Raw genomic sequence first — 18,930 nt, 5'->3', positions numbered from 1 at the left:
TGAAAATCTTTATCTTCCCACCTAATCGTAAAAAATATATGTGTAATATAAATATAATTATAAGAGGTAAGTATCATAATCCATGCATCGATTTTGCTCTAAATCTAATAAGATCTTGAGATGTGAATATAAAATTTAGGTATAGAGTTTCATTGAAATTCATTCAGTCGTTTGAATGCAATTGGGTTAATAAACATATGCGGTTTTTAAAAAAAAGCTCTTTTTTTATTAGTTAAAACGTAATCACGGGGTCTTAAAACGTTAGTTTTTCTGCAGAAAAAATTTTCGAAATTTTTTTTCATTAGAATACTTTTCTAAGTTGGAAACTGAAAATATCCAGGCAATCGAAAAGCTCGCGCAAGGTGCGTTCCGCTTGCCGCTTGCTAGCGATTGGGATTTAAACATTTCAAAGAATGAGAGAGTGCGCATCACGATCCACCTTCTGTCTCGACCTCCCGAAGCTGCCCGAAACTGTCCGAAGCGCCGAGCTCACGGATACGCGGCCCGTGCGTTAGTGTATGTAGTGGAAGGGGTAATTCTTAAGGTTTGCGTCCTTAGTCTGGCAGCACAGGTACCTCTTAAGACCTATGCAAGATGTAGAGTTACTTCAGCGTAATTTAAGTTATGAAACTCGTAACTCACTGGGAGGGGAGTAATGTGGTGTAACTATGATAACGGTTAGGACGCGCCATCTGAAGTTACTAGCGTAAACAGATTAGTTATTTTTATATGTGAAAGCCGTTAGGTTTTACACATGGTTTTTTCTCCCTTGTGTTCAAAAAGTATAATCAGTCGAGACCTACACATTGACAAAAAAAACTGCAAATATACATACCTTTTATTTTAATAGTGTTTGTAAAGTTTTTTCCGTCGTCTGAGGAACCGTCAGTATTTTGTGAACAAGAATGCCACATACATTGCTAAAGCCACACCATCTGTTACAGATCACCAGAAATAGCCGGAAATGAGCAATTCCCTAGAATCGACTTATGTAAAAAGTTAGTACCAAAATAAGTGACAGTTCAGTAAAACCAGCATGCCAGTGTTGCGCGGCTCACTTGAAGATCTAGCGATTGAAGGAAATTAGAACGTGGGTCGATACCCGTGGAGCTCTAAAGCACTCTGTTCGCGAACGCGGGTCGACACTGTGAGCGCACTCAAAACGAATAACTCAGTAACTCAAAACTGTAACTTTAATTGTTAAAAATAAATGATTTGATCTATTCGAAGAAAAATAATGTTTTATTTATGAATACGTCTGAACTCTTTCAGGTGTGTCTAAGGAATAAAAAATCAATGACTCTTTCATTTCCTTGTACATGCTTTTGTTCCTTACAAAAATGTTCTTGTTTTCTATGAGCCAATTACAAAATTGTTTAGTTTTGTAAGATTAATTCTAATTCGTCGTTCACAATTATTGATTTTATAATAACGAGTTTTTATATCTCTGCAGTGATTTTTGGTAATTTAGAGAGAGAGGTAAAGCCAAGTATCAACTGTTTAAACATTCGTTTCTAAGAAAATATTGATTAATTGAGAATTCTGAAGTCTGGATTCACATTACTGTCATCTAATGTCAACTTCAGCTTTGCTCTCTTTTCTAGTACAATTCAAATTTAGTGCCTGAAGAGCTTACGTTGAGTGCCGCTATAGAATGAGGGCGGGATACACAACATCAGCATGTTACTTTGAAATTCGGAACGCATTTGCAGCACTTTCTGCGCTGTCAGCTAATTTCGGAATGTAGCCTAAATCTTTTCATTTAATGCCTTTATATTTGAAGTATTCGTAAAAGAACGATAGAAGAATTTTGTGGGAATAATGGCATTATTAGTTAATATTTATGTATTAGCAAGTGTTTGTATTCTCTTATTTCATACAAGTACAGCTCTTAATAAGTATTCTGCTGAAGCAAATAAACCAAAATATGAAGATACTTTACAATTTCCCACCTCTCTTCGAGAGTTGGACAAACCATTTCGTATGGCAAAATTAAATATATTGTGGATTAAAGCGAAAAATGTGAGTATTACTTTTTTAAAATTGTATTAGTACCCTACAAAGTCAGAATTATTTCAATATATTGTAAAAATATTTTCCAACAGCGGTTGACTGACACAAAGCTGCAGTCAATCTTTAGTGATTTAAAAATTCATGATAAAGAAGAACTTGCATACAAGCATTTCAAGTCTGATGGAAAAGATCCAAATGGCGAAGAAGAAGCACGTTTAAGAAAGAAACTTATTGGTAATTTTTATAAAATAATAAAGATTTATTACATGTCTTGAATTCAAAGATTATATTGGAAAAGTAAATCACTTTTAATAGCTACAAATTCTTTTTAATTATATCTTAGAATGTATTTATTTATAGGGATCATGAGCACATATGGGTTATTAGAGCATTTTAATGAAACAGAAGATCCAGAATTATTGAAGAAGCATAAAGCATTAAATGATGGTAGAAATTATGTTGCGAAAGATGTGTTTAAAGATAAAAGGTTGGATAAATTATGGGCTAAAGCTGAAATGGCAGGTTTCACGCGTAAGTATATCTCGCATATTTTTATTCCTTTAGTATTGGATAATAAATGGGAGTCGTGATACTAAAATTATTACAACTATGGTTTGACAAGTTCTGGGTAACATATACCAAATAACAGTTAAATACAATACCATTGGAACATTTAAAATGAAGACTTTGGGGCATTTCTTATATATTCATTAGTTTAATTTTATTATTAATAATCTGAAACAACTTCTTTTTAAAGTCTGTTGTAGAGTAGATTTTTAACACACACACGTAGATTGTTAAAATGTATAACTTTATGTCTTGCATTAGGCACAATAAACTCATCATGTATAGAAACCTTTCAATGTACCTGATATATACTGCTTAAGTACATTCTCTTATTCCATCAGGTACAGTGTATAAACAAATATTTTATTATTTATTTTCAAAAATTATAATATACGAAATATAAATATGTTTCATGTACTAAGGCATAACTTCGTACGGCTTCATTAGAAACAGGCTATTTACTTTCTAAATAAATATAAATTATAGACACATTGTAAATAAAGTCAACCTAAAGGATAATAGGATCTCATAATTTTTCAAGAAAACAATTGAATTGGGATGTATAGGTTCCTTTGAGACTTTTTATCCTCATGATAGGTAGAGTACGATGTAATGAAAGAAATATTGACTTTAACATTGCATCTCAAGATCAATTTTGTGGAATGTTTATTAAACAGGTCTCCACCAATTAGAAAGCATAGCATTGCCTATGAGAGTCACAACGAAACATTTCTTCGCACAATGTATATAAACCATTGTGAATATGTTGAGAAAAAGGAGATAAAGTTTATAGCAATTGAACTTTTTCAATGATTAGATACTACATTAAAGTAAAAAGTGTTAACGTTTAGTTTTTAATTAACATTTAAGTGTTTAAGTGTTAATTTTTAAGAGATCAATTTTCAGTTTTTGTTTGTGTTGATTAGATGAAGAATTAAAAACTTTAAAAGAAGAATTTCAACATCATCAGGATAAGGTAGATGAATATATGAGTCTTCTGCAGGATGTTAAAAGTGGAGATACTGAAATACATGAAAGTTAGTAGTTTCATTATATAACATAAAAGAAAGTATTTAATGCCAAATTCAAAATATTTAAAACTTTACAGATAGTTTATATCACAAACCCGAGGGCTGGAACGAAATAGAGACAAAAGAGGAAATATTTAACAAAGTTCCTACAGAGAAATTAGATTATTTAGAAAAAGCAAATGTACTTAGGTATGTGTGTGTATATATATACAGGGTGTCCCAAAAATGTTGGAGTTCCTTAAAAGGGGTGATTCGGGGGTTGATTTGAAACAACTTTTTCCTTCTTCGGGGCTTCGTTAACGAGATATTAACAGAAAACCCCGACCAATCAGAGCGCGAGTATGCCGGTGGAGCGCCCGCGGTAGAGTAGGCTACGCGCTATGCGGCCGCGCTCGTACGCGAACAAGCGAGTCAGCACCAGAGGTGGGAAATCGCGAACTTCGGAGTCGACTGTCTCGAAAACGGTGCGAGATATCGAAAAATGTTACTCTTGCTTTTTTACTTGTTATGGGTAAAGGAGTCGAAACGGAAGAGTGGCACTTTTCGATATCTCGCTCCGTTGGAGAGATATCGTCGACAAGAAGTCATAGCCTGCGTTAAATTTAAAAAATACTGATTACCGACAAATTGAATAAAACTCACCCTTTCGGTAATTCCTTTCCTTTCTTTTTAGAAACCTGTGCCCCTAGGTCACTGTGCCGAGCCGGAACATCTGCGGACGAAATAGTTGTATGGTAGGTCAGCGCCCTGTCCACGGCTGATCGCAGGTATACGCCACCACCCGAAATAAAGGGTCGCGACGTCAAGTGTATCCGAGTTATTGCTGTATCGAAGATGTATTCACTTCACTGCACGACCACCAACACTGATCAAGTGATACAATCACTGAAGTTATTTTTAATGGAACTTGTTGTTCCTACGTTGTAAAAAGAATTGGTGGCCCCGAAAGGGGTCGATTGTTGTTAATTCAGTAAATGCGGACCCGGTGGTATAAAATCGGGATGCCATTCTGCGGAACGAATTTGCACTGTGTGTCCGCCGCTCCGGATACCGTTGTTGATATGCTTCAACGGAAGCAGTGGCATCTCTGTTGTTCTCCACATACACCCAGAACATCCCGTAGTACTCTTGAGAAGTAAACATGTCTTCACAGAGGCTTTCCGACTGACTGACAAGATTTTTTCGAAGGAGTTTCCTCTTCCTCCAAGTAGTGTCTCGTGATTTCATTGTGATGTATCCCCACCAGGACAACAGGATTCACGTAGGAAGAAATCAGCATTTTTTGGAAACATGTGCGTTGCAGAAGGGCCAAGACCGACCATCCTAACGTTTCACGAAAGCGTGCGCTCCGTCTTTTCACTGCGAACGTACACATTCATTGCTTCGAGATAGAAAACAGAGACTGCACGTGTATCGGGTCGAACGGACCCGTAGAGAAGAGGAACAGAAGAAGCATCGTGAATGGGGTGAAAATTAGTTTTCTGTCAGAATGGTCCGTTCTTGGCCCTTCTGCAACGCACATGTTTCCAAAAAATGCTGATTTCTTCCTACGTGAATCCTGTCGTCCTGGTGGGGATACATCACAATGAAATCACGAGACACTACTTGGAGGAAGAGGAAACTCCTTCGAAAAAATCTTGTCAGTCAGTCGGAAAGCCTCTGTGAAGACATGTTTACTCCTCAAGAGTACTACGGGATGTTCTGAGTGTATGTGGAGAACAACGGAGATGCCACTGCTTCCGTTGAAGCATATCAACAACGGTATCCGGAGCGGCGGACACCCAGTGCAAATTCGTTCCGCAGAATGGCATCCCGATTTTATACCACCGGGTCCGCATTTACTGAATTAACAACAATCGACCCCTTTCGGGGCGACCAATTCTTTTTACAACGTAGGAACAACAAGTTCCATTAAAAATAACTTCAGTGATTGTATCACTTGATCAGTGTTGGTGGTCGTGCAGTGAAGTGAATACATCTTCGATACAGCAATAACTCGGATACACTTGACGTCGCGACCCTTTATTTCGGGTGGTGGGGTATACCTGCGATCAGCCGTGGACAGGGCGCTGACCTACCATACAACCATTTCGTCCGCAGATGTTACGGCTCGGCACAGTGCCCTAGCGGCACAGGTTTCTAAAAAGGAAGGAAAGGAATTACCGAAAGGGTGAGTTTTATTCAATTTGTCGGTACTCAGTATTTTTTAAATTTAACGCAGGCTATGACTTCTTGTCGACGATATCTCTCCGACGAAGCGAGATATTGACAAGTGCCAATCTTCCTTTTTGACTCCTTTACCCGTAACAAGTAAAAAAGCAAGAGTAACATTTTTCGATATCTCGCACCGTTTTCGAGACAATCGACTCCGAAGTTCGCGATTTCCCACCACTGGTACTGACTCGCTTGTTCGCGTACGAGCGCGGCAGCATAGCGCGTAGCCTACTCTACCGCGGGCGCTCCACCGGCATACTTGCGTTCTGATTGGTCGGGGTTTTCTGTTAATATCTCGTTAACGAAGCCCCGAAGAACATTTTCGCTAAGGAAAAAGTTGTTTCAAATCAACCCCCGAATCACCCCTTTTAAGGAACTCCAACATTTTTGGGACACCCTGTAGATTCATATATTTGGATTTCAAAGCCAAAGTGTATTTAGTAGTGTTCGAGATGAGACGAGATCTGGAAAGTATGTTGTTTTTGATATTTTTGAGATTTCAGATTTTCAATGTTACAGTTAGAAGCAAAGCTGAAGTAATCAAATTTTTTCCTAGAAAATGATTTATATACACATTAAAATGGGATATGTCAAAAGATTGTACATATTGTGTACTAATGTGTACCTATTAACACGTTGCATGCTGGCTAAATATTCACTGTTGGGAGCCTGAGCGTTGGCGAAACATATAATACTATAAAAACGTATTGCATAGTTTCTGGACATGCTAATTTCAGCATTGAAGACTATGGTGCAAATATGATGAAATTAATCCCAAAACAGTTCTCGAAATTGTCGAAAATTTTGAAATTCACGACATCTTCAAAATTCTCGAAAATCTTTGAAATCTCGTTTCTGTTTCGAAAAAAATTTTCATCTTGTCTCGACTGGATATTTTCATTACCTCGCACACTTTCGGTATTGAGTCTCACAAAAAACACGTATGCATAACTGGCTCTGTTAATTTATCAACAACTTAATCATTTTTTACATGTCTTAAATGTATAATTTTAGAGAAAAACACTTCGAAGTCAGAAATGGATTTGATCGCTTAGATAAATTAATTGCTAAAGGTCCAAATCATAAGGAATTTACAGAACCGAGAGTACAAAGTTTGTGGCAGTCTGTATTAGAAGGCCAATTCTCTCAAGAAGAACGTGCTTCTTTGAAGGTAAAAATATGTAAAATATTTATACATAGGCTGAATCAATATAAATTATCATTTGAAATAACTTATTTATTAATCTCTGCAAAACTTCTTTATTATAAAATATGTTTTTTGAATGAAATTTGTTAAGTAGACATATTAAATTTATTTTTGTTTTGCATTTTTCAAACTTTTTAAATCAATTTTTTAAATAAAATCAATTAATTTTTTTGGTACTACATTATTGTTCATAGAAAGAATAATTAGTAATTATACAGAAAAAGATCCATCTCATTAATTTTGATGAAATTAAAATATGTTATAAAATTTAACAGAATACCTTTTTCTCTCTATATATTGTGTCCCAACATCGGTGGTACAATCGAGAAGGATGTGATTCTACATGAAAAAACAAATAAAAAAATAAGGAATAAAATTTTTTCATTTGAGGCTTCGTTCCCGAGAAAATCGATTTTAAATATTCAGCGAGTACAGATGGATCTCGATACAGACTTTTGTTTATGTTTCCACTTCTGTACATTCCTGTTGACATGATGTTCCGAGCACTTCTCAAATTTCGTTTGGTGTCTTAGTATGTTATTATTTTCGGTTTTCACACCCCTTGATTTCTATCTATGGGGTCATGTTAAATCAAAAGTGTAGGATGAGGAGATTACAAGCCTTCTTCAACTAGAAGCGAGGATCGTTTTAATATTTGAAGAATTAAAGGTACAGCATATATTAGAATGCGTTCATACGAATTTAATTCGGCGAGTACAGTTGTGTATGCAGCACAATGGGCAGCATTTCCAACAATTTTTGCATTAATAAAGTAAGTTAGTAACTAAATTACATGTCTTATTTTCATTTAAATTCACTCTAAATCCATAAGCAGAACTGAGTAATATAGCACAACATCTTGATACTAATGATATTGGTACTTATAAGTGACATATGATTTTTATCGGGATCTATCCATCTAAACCATAGTTACGTATACACGTACTCGCAGAATATTCAAAACCGATTTTCTCGAGAACGAAACCTCAAATGAAAAAATTTTATTCTTTATTTTCGATTTATTTTTTCATGTAGAATCACCTCCTTCTCGGTTGTACCACCGATGCTGGGACACCCTGTATATAAGCCATTTAGCGTTAGTTTTTGAAATATTAGCAAAGAGCTGTTGCCAAGTCAGACGACGAATCAGCCTGCATAAACAGTTTTGTGTACTTCTTTAACAAATATATTGAAAAATGATATGTTTTTGTTGATTTTCTTGACCTAAACACAAAATACGGATATTTTGGAATTTTGTATGTGTTTCATGTGAAATCGTAAACTACAGTAAGTTATTTCAAGAAAATTTAATAGTCTTATGATATTTTGATCACAGTCTTGATATACGCTGTTAATTCTTCATTAAACTAGACGATTACAGTGACGATTACAATTGTAATTGTAATCGCAATCGTAATCGTAATTGTAACTATAATTGCAATTGTGCCAAAGGATTAAATAAAAGAATTTACAGTTGGTTCTTTAAATTAAAGGGAAAGTTCATCGGATGAAGGCACAATAACTGTTATGCAAACAATGATATCAAAATTTAAAAAAACCCCGTACTAATTAAAGGGAAAATTGGATGGATTCCAGTTAAATTTGTTCGTTTTTGGGTTTATTATAGAGTATGATGGACTGAACAAAAATACATGAGATTTAAAGCACTTTGATGAATGGTTACGTAGATAGAGTCAGTGAAAGGTAACAACAGGCGTGGTGCGCATCACCTTGTCTGGTATTTTAAACGGTCGAGTTTTAAGATGCGGTAGTACAAATCCAAGCTCTACGGCTAAAAAATAGCAAAAGAGGTATTAATTTTTTTGAATAAAAGTATTGTCCTGATGTCTTGCGTACTTTATATACCACACACACTAACTACATGACAGTAGTCTTTGCGTCTGATTTGGAAGTACAGCAAGTATATAGTTGAAGCCAGAAATGGACATAGTAATAAGTATAACATAAATCATCATAAATATTTAAGTGTTTTAAGTGTTTTGATAGAATAATTATAATGTCTCATCTTCAGCATTTTGATGACTTTTACAATGTCGTAGGTACTTTAATTAACAGATACCACATTCTAGTTTTAATAGAAGAAGTTAATGTAAAGCTAGAAGAAGAGCTACTTGAAAAATCTAGGCAAGTTAATATCCAAGTACGAGTTGTATTTGAAAGACTCTGTTATAGTAATGCTCTATGAATTCACTTACATGATAAACAATTGTATAATTTTCCGAATCATACCCTGGAATATTTACATCACTTGACCATCGAACCGCTTCGGTATGCAAGACATCAGGACAATGTGCGTTACCCTTCTTCGAGATTGCTGAACTCATTATTTGATTTTGCGCGACAGCTAACATAACAGTATCCAAATTAAGTTACAAATACGGAAAATTAATGTCTTTTTTGTTATTGTTTGGTCACGGTGATCGGATTTATATTACTGCAACATAAAACTCATCCGCTTAAAGTGCCTAACCAGTTGGTGCGCATCGCGCGATTGCGTTACATTTGACTGGCACTATGTAAGTAACTATTCATCAAAGGGTTTTAAATGATACATATTTTCGTTCAGCCCATCATTCTCTATAATATATCTGAAAACTATCAAATTTAACTGACAATGAAACCCAATTTTTTCTCTACCTGATAAAGGATTCACTGTAAACTGTTATCAAACTGAAGTAAAACCGTTGTTACTTCGGAAACAATAGCATTTTTCAAAAATTGTGGTATAGTTACTGAATTCTTGATTAATGATACGTCTGTCAATGTGGTCTATAAGTAAAAAATTCAATATAGATCATAAATGTAGTAAATAAATGAAAAACATTTACGATACTACCTATAATAAATTAATAATAATAAAATAAGTTAAAAATGTGTTTTTAAAAATTCTATTACTGGAATAGGTAAAATCACTAAAAGTAATTTTAATTGTAATTGTTTTGCGCAATTGTAATTACAATTACAATTACGATTGCAATTACAATTACAATTACAATCGTAATCATTACTGTAATCGTCATGCAATTACACTTGGGGATTAACAATCATAATTGAGGACGAATAGCAATTAATGATTACAGAAGTTAATCTGTAATTGAATTCGCAATTGCATTGTAATTGTAATTAATAATTAGCAATTAGCAATTACATTATATTTTTGTCCAAATCTGGATGGTACTTAAGAATTATTTTTCATCATAATTTTTAAGCCCTATGATACACACACTTTTTAGGATGTAGGCAAGAATACATAAAACAATTTTAGGAAAAGGTAGTTATTTTCTCCGTTGTCTTCGGAGAATTCAAAATATAGATAATCTATTGGATGAGTGTCAACTGCGTAAATTAAACTTGTGTTTGTGGAACTCAGTCCTTCCTTTCGCCTGATTTCGAATGCTATACCGAACCTGCAATTTTATTTATTAACCATTTAATTCTACTTGCTCTATTTGCTTTAATAATGTATATAATGTGCTTTTTATGTTAGAACCTAATTTTTATTATATTTAATTTTAATGTGCAGAAAGAACTCTTACACTATGAAGGAAGATTACTTAAGTTACGTCATCTACATACGGAGGCTGCTTTAGAAAATGCACGTCAAGGAAAGGATCATAATTTGGATAATTCTTCTATGCAGCAACACATAAAAAAGCACGCTAGAACGGTGGAAAAGCTTCATAGAGATCTTGAAGCAAAAATTATACAAAGACACTCTGAACTTTAATATGTATTAAAAGTTTAACTAATTTAAATTAAGAAGATACATCTTATACACGTAAATATGTAAATATACAAAAAATTTTTATGAAATGAAATCAAAAAACTATAGTTTGTTGTATTAAATTTGTATTATAAAATATTTCTACAAAAATTGTATTAAAAAAGTGTATGTATGTATATACTCATAGCTTATTTAATTATAATTTATTAATTAATTGTAGGTAAAACATTCAAAATTAATTTTATCCGCTTTTGTTTTTATGGAATTAGATACATAGATTAATAGTCATGCAATTAGAATTGAGTGAGACAAACAGACACAAAATAAAAATAATGTATGTGCACATGCTAGACCCAGAGATGTTCCAGACTTTTACATGTATAAGTGGACAATGGTCATTGATCTTAAGGGGGTAGCAAACCATACGTAATACAGAATAGCATGTAACTAAAAAGCTAAGTATTTATACGTATATGTGTACATACATACACTTTTTTCATTGTCAGTGAAAAATGTACAGTATGTAGAATCTATCCTTTAAAAATATCCCACATTTTCTGATGCATCCTATATATAATAGTTTCAATTTTTATACGATATTATACTTACTATTGTATAGTTTTTCAATTTGTAATAAAGTACATATATACAATTGATGTGATACATTACTTAGCAATATATGATACATCATTATTGCCATAGCAACTGTTTTTAACTTCCAGTTACTTCATGCAGCAGACAAGAGTTAAATAGATAAACGTCACTTAATTGTATATTGTGTAGCTTGCAATAAATTTTAATAATTACAATATACTTTTAGTTGCATAAATATAAACATTACGGTAATAATGGCAACAGGAATGAAAGATAGTGTTGTATCTGTAATGGATACTCTGGTTAAATATGACAACCCAGTTTTAATTACGATTCGTCCAGAAAAGGTTTAAGTGTTACTTATACAATTTACACTTTTTATTGAATTGAAATATAATCACGTAATTTAGAAGCAAGTAAATTGCTTTCCAATGTCATAATATACAGGATCACAGTTGTAATTACTACATTTTATTTTTAAGACAGGTACTTAAGGAAACAATACCAAAAATTGGTGCATCAGCTTGTAAAGTTCAAACTACTCCACCAACGGTTAGCACAAAACGAGAAACTATTGAGATACTAAATAAAATTTTACCACCAAAAGAATGGGAAGAAGGTGGTCAAATATGGACTCAGCAAGTAAGATATTTAATATTTCCTTTGTAAATAATTTTATTTTTAATAGTAGAAAATGATTTATTTTAACATTTTAACATCATTTTTTTCACATGTAATAGGTATCAAGCACACCAGCAACACGACTAGATGTCATTAATTTACAAGAACAACTTGATATGAAATTACAACAGAGACAGGCAAGAGAAACTGGTATTTGTCCAGTTCGCAGACAACTTTATACACAATGTTTTGGTAACAATTTTCTTAATAACTTATAATTGTGTCAAAGGATTTCTTTCCAGATTGTGATTATTCAGCTGTATTATTTTATAGATGAAATAATACGTCAGGTTACAGTAAATTGTGCTGAACGTGGATTACTTTTGCTTAGAATTCGAGATGAACTTAAAATGACATTAGCTGCATATCAGATTTTGTATCAAAGCAGTATTGCTTTTGGCATGCGCAAAGCTCTCCAAGTATGTACTTTTTAATCGAAATATATTAGATAAGTTTTTAAGAAACAAATAATTAAACCTCTACGTATACTTTTAGGCTGAGCAAGGAAAGGAAGATTTAATTGCTGCTGCAGATGAATTACGATTACAAAAAGCTGAATTAGAAAAGACTGTTGCTGAATTAAAGCAGAAATTTGAACAGACAGAAAAGAGAGCAGCTGAATTGAGAGAAGCTGAAGAAAAGAAACACATGGAAGAAATCCAATTTTTGAAAAAGACGAATCAGCAATTAAAGGTAAATGTTCATACATTTAAACTTTGTATTAATTTTAGACAATGGTATGACAAAATCATTTTATTTAATGTATTTAAAATGTATAAAATCTGCATATTAATTAAATTATTTTTTTCAGACACAATTAGAGGGTATTATTGCCCCAAAAAGATAAAATAATTGCAAATTGTATAGTAAACAAATTTGAAATAAAATCTGTAATACAGAAGAGAAAAATATATAACAAATAATTTCTGATATGTTACCTCAATTTCATAGTGCCATATTTATCATAATGCTATTAAAATATGCAATTCTTCTATTTCAAACAACTCTCCAAAAAAAATATATAAGCGTTTTTGGCACCTCTAGGCTATTTTTCTTGAGTTACAAAGGCATCGTCAACGTGTAACCAAATAGAAATCCCGACTCTTAACATACATGTATAATGACCCTCGCGTACATCGTTTCTGTGATGAAACACTGCACTTACAACTTTATACGTTTTTTGCGTGTCATTGAGAAATGACAGGACATTAAAACCGAATTTTGTTTTTAATATTTTAGTATGAAATTTTTTCCACGTTATTTAAAAAGGTTCAAGCTATCCCTTTATGAGAAAGCACAATTTTCGACTTTTTAAAAATGCCAAAGCAACCCTTTAACCGTAGATAAATATCAATAGTCTATAAACGTCTATAAACGTCTGCAAAACTCTCTAAGGGCAGGAAATTCCTGACCTGGAATCGGTCCTAGAGTAGGGAAAAGGAAAACGCCGGCCTGCCCGAAGGACAAGGCTCTTCAACTTAATTTATGACTCTTTGGTGAAAGTGAGTTCTTCTAACACAAAGTTTTAAGAAGACTACGTCTTAAACTGAAATATGTAGAAAGTAAATTACATGTGTAATATATATTATGTTTCTCAAATTCTATCTAATGACAATTAGATAATTAATTAACTCGTGTTTTAAACGAACTGGGTTATATTTTATTTGTAAATTACTATATTCTTACATGTAAACAATAATTTCAATCAATTCTCTCAGTAATTATGCAATACTATAAAATTTCTAGAGCAAATTATATTAGTAAAAAATGCAACAAAAAAAAATTTGTTTTTTGTTTTGTAACATACATACATTGGGTGATTTGTATAGGGTTACTCGCGCTAAAAATGAATCCGGAAGCAGAATTGCTCTATCACCCTCAGTTTTCAAAAAACACGAGTTTTTGTAAAAACGCGATCTTTCCAGAAAAAATGAGTTATTACATGAAAACTAAAAATGCTAGAAGCTTAAAACTTGTCTTAAATGAAAGGGGAGAGTTTCCTGAATGTAATACTGTTTGTAGTTTTGAATGATTGTAAACAGGCATCAAAGTTTGAAAAAAGGCCGATGTCCCCAGTTTCTATACGCAATTCTTTCATTTTTAGGAGAAACTATTTATTTGATACGAATTTGCCACACACTCCCGAATTTTGTGAATATTTTTGAAGATAAGTCAGTCTGGAAAAAGTTTCAGAACGACTTTTAACAGGAACAGGTTAAAAGTCGCGCCGCGTGGTCATTGCTCGTCCGTCCCGACTCGTCAGTGCCGTAACGACGCTCAATCGACACCAATAAAATTGTCCTACAAGATCCTACTTTTTATATTCAACGTATGATTTTTTTTGTAACTTTATCTTATTTATTTTTTATTTATTTTATTTAGTCTTTTATTCTGATCATTATTTAAACAAAACTAACTAATAGCTATTTATGAACTTATAGGCCTATTGAATGTTTCGCAGTTACATAGGTACATGTTTAATACTTCAATCTGCAAACACTGCAGTCTTCTCCTTCGATATCGCTTTTCTACCGCTAAAATATCTTTACAGAAAAAGGAAGTGTAAAGGAAAAAAGTTGATCAAATTATAAAATCGATACGTCTGAAAGATATACTAGATTTAATGAACTTTCAAGTAGAACATGGTTCAATTTTTGCGGACCATGCTATAATATAGTCTGATAACTTCATGGTTTGTAACTTTTGGAAAATAGATTGAAACTAAAAACTAATACATTGTTGTATGGTTTAGTCAAGACGGTGAATTTTTCGTCAGTAACACTGTGCTATAGGTTTCTATACATTGTTTTAATTTAGAGCTGTGTTTTGTTTTTCAAGTCATGGAGATCAGTCGTGTTAAACCATGTTTCTCCGTCTCGAAAAACTTGTGAGCAGTGTAATAGATTTGTATTTTATTGTGTCTTTGAATACTCTTTCGCGTTTTTCTTATTATGTGTATATGTGTGTGTGTATCGGCGTATTTTTGTATGCGTATATATTGTGATATAGTGTTTCTATAGTTCATTTAGTAGATTTATTAGTGTATAGTATAGTATAGTTGTTAATGTAGTGCCGTAATTAGTTTAGTATAACATAGTGCAATGCCACGAAAGTGCGTAAATGAATCAAACTCTTTTTGCTATATTTGCGGAGAAATAGTTTTAAAATCTGCTCGTCGAAATATAACTCCCCCAATCAAATATGCTTATGAACATTACTTTAAGTGCAAACTCGACAATCAGGACAAATATTGGATTCCGCATATTTGTTGTCAACGTTGTGCGACAGTACTTTTAGCTTGGATGAAGGGAGATCGAAAGAATATGCCTTTTGCACTACCGATGATATGGAAAAAATCAAGTGACCATGTTACGGATTGCTACTTTTGTGTATGCAACGTTAAGGGTTTTAATAAAAAAGGAAGAAGTAAAGTCGAATACCCGAGAGTTTCTTCTGCCATCCGACCTGTCGCACATTCCAAAGAATTCCCCGTACCAATGCCACCTCCAATTAATGAAAATGCATGTGGAAATATTATAGAAGAAGAGATCGAAATTACAAGTGCAAAATCAGATGAATATGAAACAGACTCTGCCACAACATCGAAAGAACCGTATTTTATCACCCAGTCTGATTTGAGCGATTTTGTACGGGAGTTGAACTTGTCAAAGGAATAGGTAGAACTTCTGGGATTACGTCTACAAGAATGGAATTTCCTTGACAATGCAAAAATCACATCTTTTAGAAAACGGCACGAAAAAATAGAACTGTTTTTTCACACATACGAGGAACTTTGCGTTTGTACCGACATAAACAATTTAATGAAAATTTTAGGTTTCGAACATGATCCAAAAGAATGGAGATTATTTATAGATTCCTCCAAAAAAAGTTTAAAAGCAGTTTTATTACATATTGGTAACGTTTATCCATCTGTACCAGTTGCCTATACAACAAGTATGAAAGAATCTGACGGACCACTCAAAGAAGTTTTAGACAGAATTCAGTATGAAAAGCATAATTGGAACGTGTGCGGAGATTTAAAAGTAATCGCAATATTGCTTGGATTGCAATTAGGTTACACAAAATACTGTTGCTTTCTGTGTGAATGGGACAGCAGAGCAAGAGAGTAACATTATATAAAAAAAGATTGGCCACCACAAAATAAATTAATTCCAGGACAGAAAAATATCAAACACAAGAATTTAATTGATCCGAAGAAGGTATATTTGCCACACTTCACATAAAATTGGGACTTATGAAAAATTTTGTAAAAGCAATGGATAAATCCGGACGCGGCTTCGCTTATTTAAAAACAAAGTTTCCACATATTTCTGACGCAAAAATCAAAGAAGGAATATTTGTTGGACCACAAATCAAATATTTAATAAAGGACGACCATTTCACGGAACTACTGAATTCATCAGAAAAAGCAGTATGGCTTTCGCTAAGAAAAACAATAAACTATTTTCTTGGAAAATACAAATCAAAAAGTTATACTAGTATAGTAAATGAATTACTGAAGAATTGTAAAGAATTAGGCTACAACATATCCCTAAAAATGCATTTTTTGCATTCGCATTTAGATTTTTTTCCACCAAACCTTGGTGACGTGAATGACGAGCACAGAGAACGCTTCCATCAAGACATTCTAGCTATGGAGAAACGATATCAAGGGAAAGAGATGAGTGCAATGCTTGCAGATTATTGCTGGACACTTCAACGAGACAATAAAAATATAATTTATAAACGACACGCAAGACGCAACCATTTCTAAAGTGCCTTGAACAAGCGATACTGCAGGTAATTCGCTTATTATATATTCCACCTTTGTTTCTATAGTTCAAGAACAAGATTAAAAACATGCTTTTAACCGGATATCAATTATGGCTACAATTTTCACTAATTAAAAATAATTTAATAGTTTTTACCATTTATACCATCACAAAATTACAAAAAAAATCATGTGTTAAATATAAAAAGTGAGCCCTTGTTGGACAACTTTATTGGTGTCGATTGAGCGTTGTTACGGCACTGACGAGTTGCGATGGACGAGCAATGGCCACGCGGCGGCAAAACGCCGCGTACACGCTGCCGATTAATATTTTCTCAACCTGTTCGTGTTAAAAGTCGTTCTGAAACTTTTTCCAGACGGACTTATCTTCAAAAATATTCACAAAATTCAGTAGTGTGTGGCAAATTCGTATCAAATAAATAGTTTCTTCTAAAAATGAAAGAATTGCGCATAGAAACTAGGGATATCGGCCTTTTTTCAAACTTTGATGCATGTTTACAATCATTCAAAACTACAAACAATTATAACTATGAACAGTATTACATTCAGGAAACTCTCCCCTTTCATTTAAGACAAGTTTTAAGCTTTTAGCATTTTTAGTTTTCATGTAATAACTCATTTTTTCTGGAAAGATCGCGTTTTTACAAAAACTCGTGTTTTTTGAAAACTGAGAGTGATAGAGCAATTCTGCTTCCGGATTCATTTTTAGCGCGAAAAACCTTATAGAAATCACGCAATGATTGTTACAAAACAAAATTCGGGTTGCACAGTGTTATTAATGCAAATAGAGATTCTATAAATATGTGCAAAATTGATATATATTGTAGATTCATATAATATACATTATTTAATGTTTTTCTAATGATTAAAAAATACTGACATTACTACATAGTAACACATATAATAATTTTCTTTCATTTTTATTTTCTATCTGTATTCTCAGTTAGTGTTATACTTGTTTAAGAATCATTAACATTTGTTTTTTACACGAAACGATAAGGAGCATTAAAAAGTATTATAAATATGTGTAGAGCAAGGTAACATTAGATATCATAGATACCTCGTCTATTATAAACAGGACTACGTTTCGTAACTCGTAACGCAAGGATTGCAAAACTTGATTGGATAATTGTTTATACTTCTGTAACACCCCACGGCTTGCTTTATCTTCATTTCATTCTATCTTACTCTATCTCTGTCTACCTATCACCATCTCTCTCTATGTCGTTGTATTTACTTCGCTCTCTTTCTATTAATATTGTCTTATTACTTATTATTGTGTAACATATTCTTATAAGGTGGCGAACTCCCAAGGTCTGTAGAATAGAAAGGTTCAAGATCTGTAGAATAGAAAAGTTGCCTGGTAACTTTTGATCAATCAGGAACCGGTATGAAAAGCGCGAGCATGACGTCACTCAGCGTGCCCGTTCGAATTAATACAAATTATATGGTTCTAATGTTGCATAGAAAATGCAATTTTCATGATTGCGAGAAATAATATACTAATATAAATTTGTACTTAAAGGTATTTTGTTACCTTTGTTTGTTGTCCTTTGTTAATCTTCCAGTGGCACATAATGAAAAGGAATAGACTGAATCTCCATATGTTAATATATTGGCACAAAAAATGAAACAAACAGAAATCTTCAATATTCAATAATTTTTTAAATTGAATCTTCTGTATGGAATATAGTTTTCTATGTAAAGATTCATTTGTAAAGATTATTGAACATTAATGAGATTATTGAAACTTAGGAAACAAATGTGTCAAAACTACAGTAGAACCTAGATTAACCGAACTGGGCTTTCCTCGATCTTTATTATTTAGATTTTTGACTATTTGAAGTAATAACGATGAAACTATAGAAGGACCTCGATTAAATCTCGACCTATCATTTTATACTATTGTACTAATAATTTATCGAAAATAAAAAGAAATTAACTATCTATTTTGAGTTCGGATAATCAAAGTTCTACTGCACTTAATAACATCTACAGAATAAAACAGTTTAAATGATGTCATATTTTTGGCCAGATTCATCGAATTCATGGTGGTAGTGGATATATTAATGAAATAATACTCAAA

General features: G+C 33.0%; 2 protein-coding genes across 4 annotated transcripts; both read left to right on the top strand.

Annotated features, from left to right (window-relative positions):
• Nucleotides 1-1,705: 1,705 nt before the first annotated feature.
• LOC143187649 (alpha-2-macroglobulin receptor-associated protein) lies at nt 1,706-11,974 on the top strand. Of its 3 annotated transcripts, XR_013003249.1 has the most exons (8): nt 1,706-2,022; nt 2,106-2,247; nt 2,374-2,544; nt 3,507-3,617; nt 3,689-3,800; nt 6,840-6,996; nt 10,577-10,839; nt 11,854-11,974. XR_013003249.1 is itself a non-coding variant. In XM_076391892.1 (7 exons), exons 1-7 carry the CDS (start codon nt 1,822-1,824, stop codon nt 10,778-10,780), a joined length of 1,098 nt encoding a protein of 365 aa, XP_076248007.1. In that variant the 5' UTR covers nt 1,706-1,821; the 3' UTR covers nt 10,781-11,431. The 3 variants fall into 3 exon arrangements, 2 of the variants coding, with proteins under 2 accessions (XP_076248007.1, XP_076248008.1); XM_076391892.1 differs by lacking the exon at nt 11,854-11,974 and having other exon boundaries at nt 10,577-11,431; XM_076391893.1 differs by lacking the exons at nt 10,577-10,839; nt 11,854-11,974 and adding an exon at nt 8,660-8,851.
• Nucleotides 11,478-12,984, top strand: Dnali1 (Putative inner dynein arm light chain, axonemal Dnali1). The gene is made up of 6 exons (XM_076391894.1): nt 11,478-11,718; nt 11,858-12,013; nt 12,112-12,244; nt 12,326-12,471; nt 12,548-12,745; nt 12,864-12,984. Exons 1-6 carry the CDS (start codon nt 11,626-11,628, stop codon nt 12,897-12,899), a joined length of 762 nt encoding a protein of 253 aa, XP_076248009.1. The 5' UTR covers nt 11,478-11,625; the 3' UTR covers nt 12,900-12,984.
• The last annotated feature ends 5,946 nt before the right edge of the window (nt 12,985-18,930 follow it).

The sequence above is a fragment of the Calliopsis andreniformis genome, unplaced genomic scaffold (assembly GCF_051401765.1).
Source record: "Calliopsis andreniformis isolate RMS-2024a unplaced genomic scaffold, iyCalAndr_principal scaffold0133, whole genome shotgun sequence".
NCBI classification, from domain to species: Eukaryota; Metazoa; Arthropoda; class Insecta; order Hymenoptera; family Andrenidae; genus Calliopsis; species Calliopsis andreniformis.
Note: the sequence above shows the minus strand (reverse complement) of the source record. Positions and strands in the feature narration are given on the sequence as shown.

Coding starts and splice junctions, on each gene's coding strand:
- LOC143187649 (XM_076391892.1), top strand. CDS start 1,822: ATGGCATTATTAGTTAATATTTATGTATTAGCAAGTGTTTGTATTCTC. Junction 3,618..3,688: donor AGATACTGAAATACATGAAA/GTTAGTAGTTTC, acceptor AAAACTTTACAG/ATAGTTTATATCACAAACCC. Junction 6,997..10,576: donor AAGAACGTGCTTCTTTGAAG/GTAAAAATATGT, acceptor TTTAATGTGCAG/AAAGAACTCTTACACTATGA.
- Dnali1 (XM_076391894.1), top strand. CDS start 11,626: ATGGCAACAGGAATGAAAGATAGTGTTGTATCTGTAATGGATACTCTG. Junction 12,014..12,111: donor GTCAAATATGGACTCAGCAA/GTAAGATATTTA, acceptor CACATGTAATAG/GTATCAAGCACACCAGCAAC. Junction 12,746..12,863: donor AGACGAATCAGCAATTAAAG/GTAAATGTTCAT, acceptor TATTTTTTTCAG/ACACAATTAGAGGGTATTAT.